This window comes from Garra rufa, chromosome 24, assembly GCF_049309525.1.
Source record: "Garra rufa chromosome 24, GarRuf1.0, whole genome shotgun sequence".
Classification (NCBI taxonomy): Eukaryota; Metazoa; Chordata; class Actinopteri; order Cypriniformes; family Cyprinidae; genus Garra; species Garra rufa.
Window position 1 is genome coordinate 17,406,588 of NC_133384.1, and position 12,286 is coordinate 17,418,873.

General features: G+C 36.5%; 1 protein-coding gene across 1 annotated transcript in view; it reads left to right on the top strand.

Annotated features, from left to right (window-relative positions):
• The window catches only part of sema5a (sema domain, seven thrombospondin repeats (type 1 and type 1-like), transmembrane domain (TM) and short cytoplasmic domain, (semaphorin) 5A), a 145,500-nt gene that overhangs the window by 72,995 nt on the left and 60,219 nt on the right, over positions 1–12,286 (top strand). Inside the window, exon 14 of the mRNA XM_073830555.1 lies at positions 1,278–1,425. Coding sequence (XP_073686656.1) covers positions 1,278–1,425 — 148 coding nt within the window. The remainder of the gene's footprint in view (positions 1–1,277; positions 1,426–12,286) is intronic.

A 12,286-nucleotide genomic window follows, 5' to 3' on the forward strand; every position in this document is an offset into this window, starting at 1 on the left:
GAAAATAAAAATGCATCTTGTGTAATTTCCCTCAAGTGTTCTACAGTTCCACAGATAAATATCACCCATATGGAAGGCAAGACCACGATTTCCTTTCCTTATACAAACATTTTTTTTTCAAAGGCGTTTGGCAGCCAAATAAAAATGTTGTTAATAAATTGCAAACTATAATGAGCCTCATTTACATAGAAAAGATGTCTGCAGTGCAAAGAATGACAATGGCTTCATTTAAATACTCTAGCTAAAGCATTGCCACCTGCTTAAAATCAATCGTGAATGGTTAAGATGACACTTTTTGCCTGGAAATGTTTCACAGAGAGGTGTCGCAACTGTTTAGTTGATGGTTTGTGAACCACTGTGAATATAACACCTATTTTGTGTGAGGTCATATGGGGTCAGTAGCTTCCTGAAGTTTCAAAGACTGCATGTTGAATAAAACCATTTGATGTGTTTTAGTATTTAAAATCAGTAAGAATTAGTTCAGATTTCCCTGCTTTATTTGTACATCTGTCCTCGTTTTTTCTGGTTCGGGGTCATCACAGGCTCAGGAAGGCTGAGGTTATTTTTTGATTCATTTTCCGAGCCTTTGTTCTGGTTATGAGCGTATCTTCAAAAGGAAGCTGACTTCATTTATTATTCGCTTCCTTTCAAAGATCTACTGATTGCAGTGAGACCACATGAGAGCTGCAGTGATTGACTGTGTGTGTCCAATCATCATGCTTTATACCAATTACCTTTTATACCAACTACCTTTCAATTACAGCTACTTGTGCAACCCACACGTCTGGCTTTGCAAGTGGACAGACGGGCCCAGAAAAACCCCTCTCCCTCAGCCTGCAGACCTCATTTAGATAAGACACAGCTCCATCAGTGCTCATTACACTTAGGTCAACCTAGGCATTTCCTGTCCTTGGAGACCTACACAACTGCAAGCCAGTCATTATCACTTGTTTGCAGTTCCTACCTGGTGAATTAAATATATATTTCCTTGTTCAAAGCTAAAACCTGGCAACATGGCTCGATGCAAAGTACTTCTGAAGACAATTATTTTAATGTACAACCATTTCAAGGAGAGAAAGCCATTGAAACTTATTATATTCTTATTTTGAATATTTTCCCTTGCGATTTAATAATTTGTGCTTCAGAGGATTCGTATTCAATTATTGAGGCCATTGTTTTTATTGCATAATCAGGATGGGTTGAGTGAATAGCTAGGAGATGAGTTTGTGAATAGATGTTTATTTGCATGCTGAATTGTTTGTTTCAATCTATTTCAGATACTGCAACGAGCACCTGCCCTGCCCCCCGCATGTCTATTGGTCAGCATGGTCTCCATGGGAGCGCTGCACAGTTCCGTGCGGTGGTGGGATCCAGTCGCGAAGGCGAACGTGCGAGAATGGAAACGAATGCCCTGGATGCAGCGTTGTATGTCACTTTCATATTATTACTCTATTTGTTTATGAGACCTTTTCTGATTTTAGCAACTTAGGACGTGGAATGGTGTTCAGTGTTGATACAGTTGAGGTCAAAAGTTTACATACACCTCAGAGAATCTGCAAAATGTTAATTATTTTAGCAAAATAAGAGGGTTAATACAAAATGCATGTTATTTTTTAGTTAGTACTGACCTGAGTGAGATATTTCACATTAAAGGTGTTTACATATAGTCCACAAGAGAAAATAATAGTTGAATTTATAAAAATGACCCCATTCTTAATACTGTGTTGTTACCTGAATGATCCACAGCTGTGTTTTTTTGTTTAGCGATAGTTGTTCATGAGTCCCTTGTTTGCCCTGAACAGTTAAACTGGCTGCTGTTCTTCAGAAAAATCCTCACAAATTCTTTGGTTTTTCAGCCTTTTTGTGCATTTGGACCCTTTCCAACAATGACTGTATGATTTTGAGATCCATTTTTCACACTGAGGACAACTGAGGGACTCATATGCAACTATTACAGAAGGTTCAAATGCTCACTGATGCTCCAGAAGGAGAAACCATGCGTTAGGAGCCAGGGGGTTAAAACTTTTTGAACCCTGAAAGATCAGGGTAAATTGAACTTATTTTGTCTTCTGGGAAACATATAAGACTCTTCTGTAGCTTTTGAAGGGCAGTACTAAATGAAACAAATATGATATTTAGGCAAAATAAGAAAAATGTACACATCTTCATTCCATTCAAAAGTTTTCACCCCCCACTCTTAATGCATCATTTTTCCTTCTGGAGCATCAGTGAGCGTTTGAAACTTCTGCAATAGTTGCATATGAGCCCCTCAGTTGTCTTCAGTGTAAAAAGATGGATCTCAAAATCAAACAGTCATTACACAAAAATGTCATACACAAAAATGCTAAAAAAACAAATAATTTGAGGGACCCGAAGAACAGCAGGAAGTTCAACTGTTCAGGACAAACTAAGGGACTCATGAACAACTATAAATATACAAAAAAAAAGCTGTGGATCATTCAGGTAAGAATCAAGTGTATATAAACTTTAAAACACAACAATTCAACTATTATTTTTTTCTTGTGGACTATATGGGAAAGGTTTTATGTGAAATATCTTATTCAGGTCAGTATTAAATAAAAAATAACATACATTTTGTATGATTCCCTTTTATTTTGGTAAAATAATTAACATTTTGCAAATTCTGCAAGGTGTATGTAAACTTTTGACTTAAATTGTATATAGGTTGTATTGCTAAAATATTACTAAAACTAAGAGCAGAAACATGTGCTTCCCTATATTTATATCTTATATTTAAAGGGACAGTTCACCCAAAAATGAAAATTCTGTCATTAATTACTCATTCTAAAACCTGTTCATCTTGCAAGCATACATAAAGATATTTGTATGAAATCTGAGAGCTTTCTGACCCTGCATAGACAGCAAAGCAACTAACACATTCAAGGCCCCAAAAAGGTAGTTTGTTAAGGACATTGTTAAAATAGTCCATATAACATCAGTGGTTCAATCTTAATTTTATGACGCTACAAGAATACTTCCCACTTTCCCACAAAGACAACAAAACTGATGACTTTGTTCAACAACGTCTTCTCTTCTGCATTCATTGCAAGAATAGCATTGCAAGAGTAAGCTGGGTTTTTCCAGGCATGAGTTGGCTGTGATATTCTTACTCTACTTTTAAAACCAGTCACCCACTCGCTGCTAGTTTAGAATAAGTCCAGCTCACATGACCACGGTTCACTTTTCATGCCATTCGTGGAAGTGGTGAGGCAGCTTTGAATAGTTCATTTGCTGTTTAAACTCTTTTGTAAGAAATAATCACATCTGTCCAGTTTAGAAATCAAGGCTGTCAACCGTTTCGATCTTTGCCGCTTGATCAATGGCACCTAGGAGACACAATGGCTTAAGAGAAAGTTCAGACGTTCCTGTGAGTCCTAATGGTAATGCTCTGTCAAATTGTGTGCGTGTATAGCCTCAGGGCCAGCTGCCTCAGATCCATCACAATGTAGACGACACCAAAAACACCAACACACTGAAGCATCCTAGGAATGCCACAAAGGCTGCGAGGGCAGCAACATCACGTCAATATATATATATATATATATATATATATATATATATATATATATATATATATATTATATATGTTTGTGGGTACCAGGGTGGTGCGTTGCCTGATTTGGATTTTAGCTTTATTTTCGCATCATGTGAGCATGAAGTTATGTATCTGAAGAGCTGTTGATGTATTCAAAGAGGTGATATTTAGAACAGATGCTTTATTAAATAAGCTTCATATTATTTTCTGTTACTGATGATTGCCAGATTCTGACATGGCTCATGCATGCAACCAGCTGTTACTGGTTTATAAAAAAAATCCCTTTGAAATACTAGTTGGTGGTTGTTTTGTCAGACACAATAAAAACACACTGCATCAGTCAGCTAGTAATTTTACACAGGGTTCGTTTGTCACAGTGCTTGTAACTGCTATGTAATAATAGTGATAAAGCCCACATGAATGTAGCCAGGTGTCAGAGTAGAAAGAAAATTATAATGAGTACCTGGCAACCCTTAATAGGTTGTCTGTTGGTGAGATCCTTCAAATGTTCGGCATAATGATGCTTTGTTAATCAGACTCAAACATTACCGTCATTTTGTCTTAGGGCAAGTGTATTTTCAGAATCAGCACGGCTGAAATCTGTGAATATGTGAAGTGCAGTGTTAAGTGTAAGAATTGAAGACTTGATCCTCTTTTCTCAGTGTTAATTAGATATGTGTAATGGCATAAATACCAGGTGTCTTATACCAAAAATAAGCTTTTTTTTTGCACATGCACATGATGTCAGCCAACACATTGCAAGTGTAAATAATACTGCACTTTTTATGAAATGTATAACTTCAGATTGTCAGAATTTGCCAGTTCAAGAGAATTGCAAGTTGCACATTTTTAAATGACTGCTCATCACAGATAGTGTGCTCTCACTGAATTTCAATTGCTTTTAAGTGTGATAATATTGTATGTATTTTAAATAACAATGCATTACAGTATAAAAGAAAAAGTATACTTTTTTACAATATTAAATCTGTATATTACAAATTTCTGTATGATATTATATATGTGACCCTGGACCACAAAACCAGTCATAAGGTTAAATTTGACAAAACTGAATTTTATACATCATATGAAAGCTCAATAAATAAGCTTTCTATTGATGTATGGTTTGTTAGGATAGGACAATATTTGGCTGAGATACATCTATTTGAAATCAGAAATCTGAGGATGCAAAAATATCAAAAAGACTGAGAAAATCACCTTTAAAGTTGTCCAAATTAGGTTCTTAACAATGCATATTACAAATCAAAAGTTACATTTTGATATGTTTACAGTTGTAATTTTACAAAAAATCTTCATGGAACATGATCTTTACTTAATTTCTTAATGATTTTTGGCATAAAAGAAAAATCAAAAATTTTGACCCATGCAATGTATTTTTGGCTATTGCTACAAATATACCCCAGCGACTTAAGACTGGTTTTGTGGTCCAGGGTCACATATTTAAAAATAAAACTAAAAACTATAATATGTGGTTCCTAAAGGGATAGTTCAGCGAAAAATGAAAATTATGTCACTAATTTCATAAATTATGAAAATTTGTATTAAATCCAAGAGCTTTCTGACCCTGCATAGACAGCAATGCAACTGACACATTCAAGGCTCAGAAAGGTAGTAAGGACATTGTTAAAATAGTCCATGTGACATCAGTGGTTCAACCCTAATTTTATAAAGCTACAATAATACTTTTTGTGTGCAAAGAAAACAAAAATAGCGACTTTGTTCAGTCATTTCTTCTCTTTCTTGTCAGTCTTGATGTGTGCTCACATTCTCCTTTTTGGGTGAACTATCCTTTTAACCTTTTAAACCACAATTTATTTAGTGTTTACTGAAGTGAGTTGAATAAAGTTGCGCTTCGGGCGTCCCAAGTATGAATCCCATCTCATGGACTTTTCCCAATCCCATCTCCTTCTCTCTCTCCCTCTCTCCTACTTTCTTTCTGTCAAATCTCAACTGTCTAATCACAAAAAATGCAAAAACGCCCAAAAAAAAAACATTAGTCATCAATCTACGACAACGTTTTAGTGCCATGTAAAAAAAAAAAAAAAAGAGAGATTAAAGTTGTAATATTTCAAGAATAAAGTCAAAACTACGAAAATAAAGTCAAAATATTATAAGAATAAAGTGGAAATATTTTGATGATAAAGTCAAATTGTTTCGAGAATAAAGTCAAAACTACCAGAATAAAGTAAGTGTTTTTAGAGTAAAGAATAAAGTCAAAATATTTTGAGACTAAAGTCAAAATTACGAGAATTAATCTGTAGCAATTACGAGATTAAAGTTATAATATTTTGATAGTGTATTCTATCCTATTGCACATGCAAATGGCCTGGATTGGGAGCACCGGGAGATATTCTGGGAGATAAATCTCAGCTTTCAAAATCTGTCAGTTTTATAGTGAAATACAAACAATATGTCTATTAAAATAATGTGTTTTTCATGATTTTTATTGTGGCATTACAGATCGCTGTATTTGCCTGTTTAACAGCATGTGAATCAGTCATCTTTCCGATACAGTGAGACATTTGTTTCGTTAAATTAGACTATACTGCTTTTTTTTATTCTTTCTGATGTTCCTTCATGTTTATATAATCTCGAAATAAAGAGAAAAAACACATTTATGATTTGTATTTCGTGATAAAACTGACAGAATTTGAAAGCTGAGCTGTGTTATATTAAAAGTAGTCGTAGCCAGACCTTCAGAAGGACGCCTGAAGGTCTGGAATCCATGGCAGCTTTCATTGGCCAAGGCCCGCCCATAAGGCTGTTTGACCAACATGTCAAACAACCAATCACAGTTTCGTTCAGCATCACGTTTCGGGGCATGGAAATGCCCCCACAACAACAGACTGGTGTGCAACAAGTTAACAAAGTTAACAAAGTTAACAAAGAAGAGGGAGAACAAGCAGTAAGTATAACAACAATGACGTCTGCATAAGCATCTTTTAGCAAAACGCCGAGGAAATCAGTCTGAGCTTTGTTTCCCGGCGGACCGAAAATAAACACGACACTCGCATCTCCCGGAAATCCGATCAAAATCAACGAATCAGATGACGACTTCGACATTCCTGAAGTGTTTCCAGTTAAGTGTACCATATGCATCAGACGTTTAGCCAACGTTCCGTGGGCGTGACGTCTGAGACTGAGACTATATTAAAAGCAACAAAGCACAAAATTATTGTGATTACTGGGTGTCTGCCGCACTACAAATACAATTAAATATTAAAGACATTAAATATTCTTTCCAATCATTTACTGTATTATACCATGCATAAAACAGCTTGTGAATAGTCACTTATATACCTCAGAAAAGACAATAATATAACTTGTGTTATTGAGTTGGAGTCCACTTCAACCTTTAGAACATTTGTTGTTTTTAATTAAATACATGTGAGGAGTGAAAGACTGGACGCCACAGATATTTTCACGAAGAAGGCAGGATAATTTAATGCAACGAATCTCTCATTGTAATCTAAAAGACAATTGATTCACATGCATACAGCGATCTCTCCCGCCACATTAAGGAGCATGAAAAACACATTATTTTAAGAGACATATTGTTTGTATTTCGTTATAAAACTGACCGATTTTGAAAGCTGAGACTGAATGTTTTATATTAAAGGTACCAAAAGCACAAAGCATATTGCTATTATTGGGTGGCTGGTGCACTACAAATAGGCCTAATGACTGCAATCGAAGATGTGAAATATTATTTCCAAGCATACTGTCCTTGCAAGTATAACACATGGTATGATTTCTGCTAATAATCCCACATATATTCAAATAAAGTCCGGTGGCCTGGCAGTTTCTCCTGCTGCTCCCAATCTGGCCCATTTGCATGCACAGACTATACTCTTAAAATATTATAACTTTAATTGCTGACTTTATTCTTGTAATTTCCACTTTATTCTTGAAATATTTTGACTTTATTCTTATAATTTCACCTTTATTCTAAAAACATTTCAACTTTATTCTCAAAAAATTTTGACTTTATTCTCAAAACATTTCGACTTTATTCTCATAACATTTTGACTTCATTCTCAACATATATAGACATTATTCTCATAATTTCGACTTTATTCTCGAAACATTTTGACTTTATCCTCTTAACATTTTGACTTTATCTTCTAAACATTTTGACTTTATTCTCGATTTTTTTAGACTTTATTCTCGTAATTGCGACTTTATTCTCGAAAGTTTTGACTTCATTCTCAAAATGTTGACTTTAATCTCGTAATTTTAGATTTTTTTTTTTTTTTAACATGACACTACGTGCCATCGTATTGAACAGTTATTGAGAGGGGAATAAAATTAAACAAATATTTCATTTTTAATATTTCAGGTGTTGCAAATATGGCCGCAGAGTGAACAGACCTTCCTTGAAAGTATCTTTGGTGGCATGACTAATATTTAGTTAAACTACCACATACAAAGGCCTCCTTTTAAATGATTTTTCCAAATAGCTTGGTTATTTGCACCAAAATAAGGCACCCAAAATACACACACAAATAACTTTTATATCATAGTAAATCAAGGCGTATGTGTACCTCGTGTGCAATTCAGAGCCTCGCAAGTTTTATCTCTTATGGCGGCTTTTGAAGGATCTTCTGAGAGTTCTTGAGTTTCTTTATTAATTTCTTCCGAATATATTTCAAACTACTACATAAAAACATCCGCAGCCCATAAAAAACCCTGCATCCCATTTCTCTGCGACGACTGTGCAGTGTGGGTATTAATTTCCCCGACGCTGTGGTCACATAGAGACAAGTTTTCTCCAGGGAATTTGAACATTCCCAAATGACAGCATTTTTCATTAGGCCCCCTGACGGAGTGTATCGCACTCCATAGTCTTGCCTGACTGATTGTGCGCTTTTCTGTACTAATAATTGAGACTATTTGTCTTGGTGGTCCATTGTGGAACGGCCAGCCGGCGTGTCTCAGGTGAACCGCCGTAATGAATGCAATCAGCGACACCTGCGTAATGGATTGGAGTTTGTTGTTTTCTGTAAAACATACTGGTCGGGGGCATATAGTGTCAAAGATGTGAGCCGTAGAATGGCCAATTACGACCAACACACACGTACTTGCTGATACGCCGTATTTTGTTGTGGACACAAAGGATTGAGGGTTGTGTGTGTGTGCAGAATGGATGTAATGATGTTTGAAAGCTCCAGAGAGCCCGGGTGGGATTACTCATTAGTCAGCAGATGCCTGGAGACTGAAGGGGGACCAGCAGAGTTTCGTAGAGGGCATCCCCTAATCCCTGCCTTCTCTACCCATAATGCATTAGTGACGGACGAGAACTTTAGGTAATACAGTAATTCTGAGGATGAAAAACATACTTGGGGAGTGCGAAGTCTGAAAGATGGAGCGAGTGGGGGATAATGAATAGACTGTCGGCGGGAAAACAAGAATGGAACAATGGAGAATTAGGGAAAGGAAGAGGCAGATAAAGTGAGATGGATGGAGAATTATAGAAATGAAAAACGTGAGCGGGATGAGTAATGATAGAGGAGTTGGAAACAGCGCAAACAATCCGAGAGGGTGTATTATCCACGCATAACATCATTATCGACCAAAAAAAACATGATTGATTTTGCTCGCTTTGGGTCATGTCAGGTTTTCAAATTTCAGACATCATGGGAGGGCTGGTTCACAAGTATCAGGCTGCGTGCATCAACACATCAGTAACCGTTTTGATGTGCTGCCCATATGTAGGCGTTCGCCCAGCTGGTAAGAACATCTACCTCATTGAATCCAGTGTAGCATCAGCATCACAGCTCATGTGTTTGAGTGCATTCTGCTGCATTATCACTTTCAGCTAATACACTCGAAGAGAGATTTTTGTAGCGGATGAAACTTTACGGATTTTCTGATGGCTTCTTGGCTGGTGTTTTATTGGAAACTAGAAAGACTATCGAAGTGTTTGTTTTTTCACCCAGTCCCACACTATTTGTGCTAGATACCTCAAATCCTGCGGGTTATTGAGAAGAGGTGTGATATTACTTTTCTAAGTGATCAAACATTTCAGATCAGACAATTTCCTCTCATATGATAACACTCCGTATCTCATGACGAAAACGTACCTGTGGGAACTTTTTCGCAAGACGCGAAATACATACCAATAATCCAATCCATGTGTTTACATTACAGCTCCCTGCTAAATTACTACCCCCCTAGGTAGGTTTTAGGGTTAGGTATGGGGTTAGAATTAGGCAATCATCTAGCGATTTCAACGAGAGCGGCTAATAATTTGGCAGGGGGTCGAAAATTGTCACAACATCAGATGTAACAAGCTTGCTTAGGTAGCTCAGCCAGCACGGTATTGGACTTGCAGAATCAATTCCCGTCAAAAACATGACTCATGATGAATGAGCTGAAAGATTAGAAAAAGGAACATGCCACTATTTTTGCAAATAGGCTCATTTTCCAACTCCCCTAGAGTTAAACAGTTGAGTTTTACCGTTTTTGAATCCATTCAGCCGTTCTCCGGGTCTGGTGGTAGCACTTTTAGCATAGCTTAGCATAGATCATTGAATCTGATTAGACCGTTAGCATCTTGCTCAAAAATTACCAAAGAGTTTTGATATTTTCCTATTTAAAACTTGACTCTTCTGTAGTTACATCATGTACTAAGACTGACGGAAAATGAAAAGGTGTGATTTTCGAAATCATTGCGCCTGCTGCACACATGGTACGGCAGCAAAGTTCCTTGATTATTACGCCGGAATGAGAGTATAGTTCACAGCTCTATCGGCCTAGAAAATCGCAACTTTTCATTTTCTGTCATTCTTAGTACACAAGGTAACCACAGAAGAGTCAAGTTTTAAATAGGAAAAATATCAAGACTCTTTGGTCATTTTTGAGGGAGATGCTAATGTTCTGTTCAGATTCAATGAAGTATGCTAAGCTATGCTAAAAGTGTTACCGCCAGACCCGGAGATCGACTGAATGGATTTGAAAACGGTAAAACTCAACTGTTTAACTCTAGGCGAGTTGGGAAATGACCCTATTTCCAAAAATAGTGGCATGTTCCTTTAAGCCTTGTCCGAGATTAAAATGTAAATCTGAGCTGTTTCAACTGAAAGAGACTTGCACTGACTGATCTTAAAATATATTAGTACTTTTGTTTTGTGTCAAATTGCACACCAGTAATGTTTTTTTTCTAAGGCATGTATTTAAAAATTACTGTAATGTCTTAATTGAACTATGGCCTAATCCTGGCTTTGTCTAAGCCCTGTCTGTGAGGCTAAAATGTGTAAACGTATGTACAGCTATTCTTTTTAATAGTTAACTTTTAACTGTTTTTTTAATTTTTTGGATCATCAGTCATCAATGCTCTATAAATATTGGTTACAGACACGGTTACAGATTTACTTAAAATTTCACCAAGCTGATTGCTCACAAAAAACTCCCATCATGTTTTCATGCCATTTTTAGTCTTATTTTGACTTAACAACATGGTATCTAACTGTGCTAGTTGTTTACTTACATTTTTAAATTAGTCTTCCCATTAATGTCATTATATTGTTCTTTCAGAACTGATAAAAATGACCGTGTTCAAAAGTTTACATTCACTTGATTCTTAAAGCTATGTTGTTACCTGAATGATCCACAGCTGTTTTTCGTTGTTGTTGTTGTTGTTGTTGTTGTTTACTGATAGTTGTTCATGAGTCCCTTGTTTGTCTGGAGCAGTTAAATTGCCCAATGCCCACTGTCAGAAAAATCCTTCAGGTCCCACAAATTCTTTGGTTTTTCAGCATTTTTGTGTATTTGAACCCTTTCCAACAATGACTGTATGATTTTGGGATCCATCTTTTCACACTGAGGATAACTGAGGGATTCATATACAACTATTACAGAAGATTCAAATGCTCACTAAAGCTTCAAAAGGAAACACAGTGCAACAACTATCAGTAAACATCCCACTTATTTTGGTAAAATAATTAACATTTTGCAGATTCTGCAAGGTGTATGTAAACATTGGACTATATTTTTTTCTAATAAATGTAGCGTGGTAAAAACCCGTTGAACAGCATGCTTTTTTCCGTCATATTTGTCTTTCACGTTGATGAAAAGCTGATATTAGAGAACCTGCTTCTTTAATATTTTAATTGCATGTTTACATAACTCTATAGACTTAATACAGCTTGTAGTTGTAGTTTGTTCATTTGTGGAGGCATCCAGACGTTGAGTGTTTAATGGAACCGTGTAATTATTGGGTAACTCGTTTTGCTTTTGTGCTCTGAGAGAGTGCAGCCGTCCATGAACATTTCACTATGCGAAGTCACACAAGTACAACACCCACCACCCTCCTTTGTCTCTGAGAAAACATACTGCAAAAAATCTGTGGTAGAGCCTTTTCTAGCTGAGGTGTTGATGCTCAGTGAGGTAAAAAGCGCTGAGTCAGCTGATTTGATTTCATCATATTTATAAACCGTTATTAAATATTAACAAAGAGTGTGAAAACAAAAACAGGTGGTAAACAATGCCTGAACTTTTCCATATCTTTAACCTCGGCTGCTCCCTGTCCTTGGGAGAAATGAGTGTAGAAAGGGATGGTGAAGTAGACAGCCGTCTGAGCGGCTCACATCAGCTCTCCCTCCGTTTGACAGATTGACGGATGAACAAAAAGGACTTTTATCTTATTTTGCCAAGGTCTGGCAGTCATTCAAGGTCTATTAAGCATAAATAAATGCAGCGAGAATGGACACA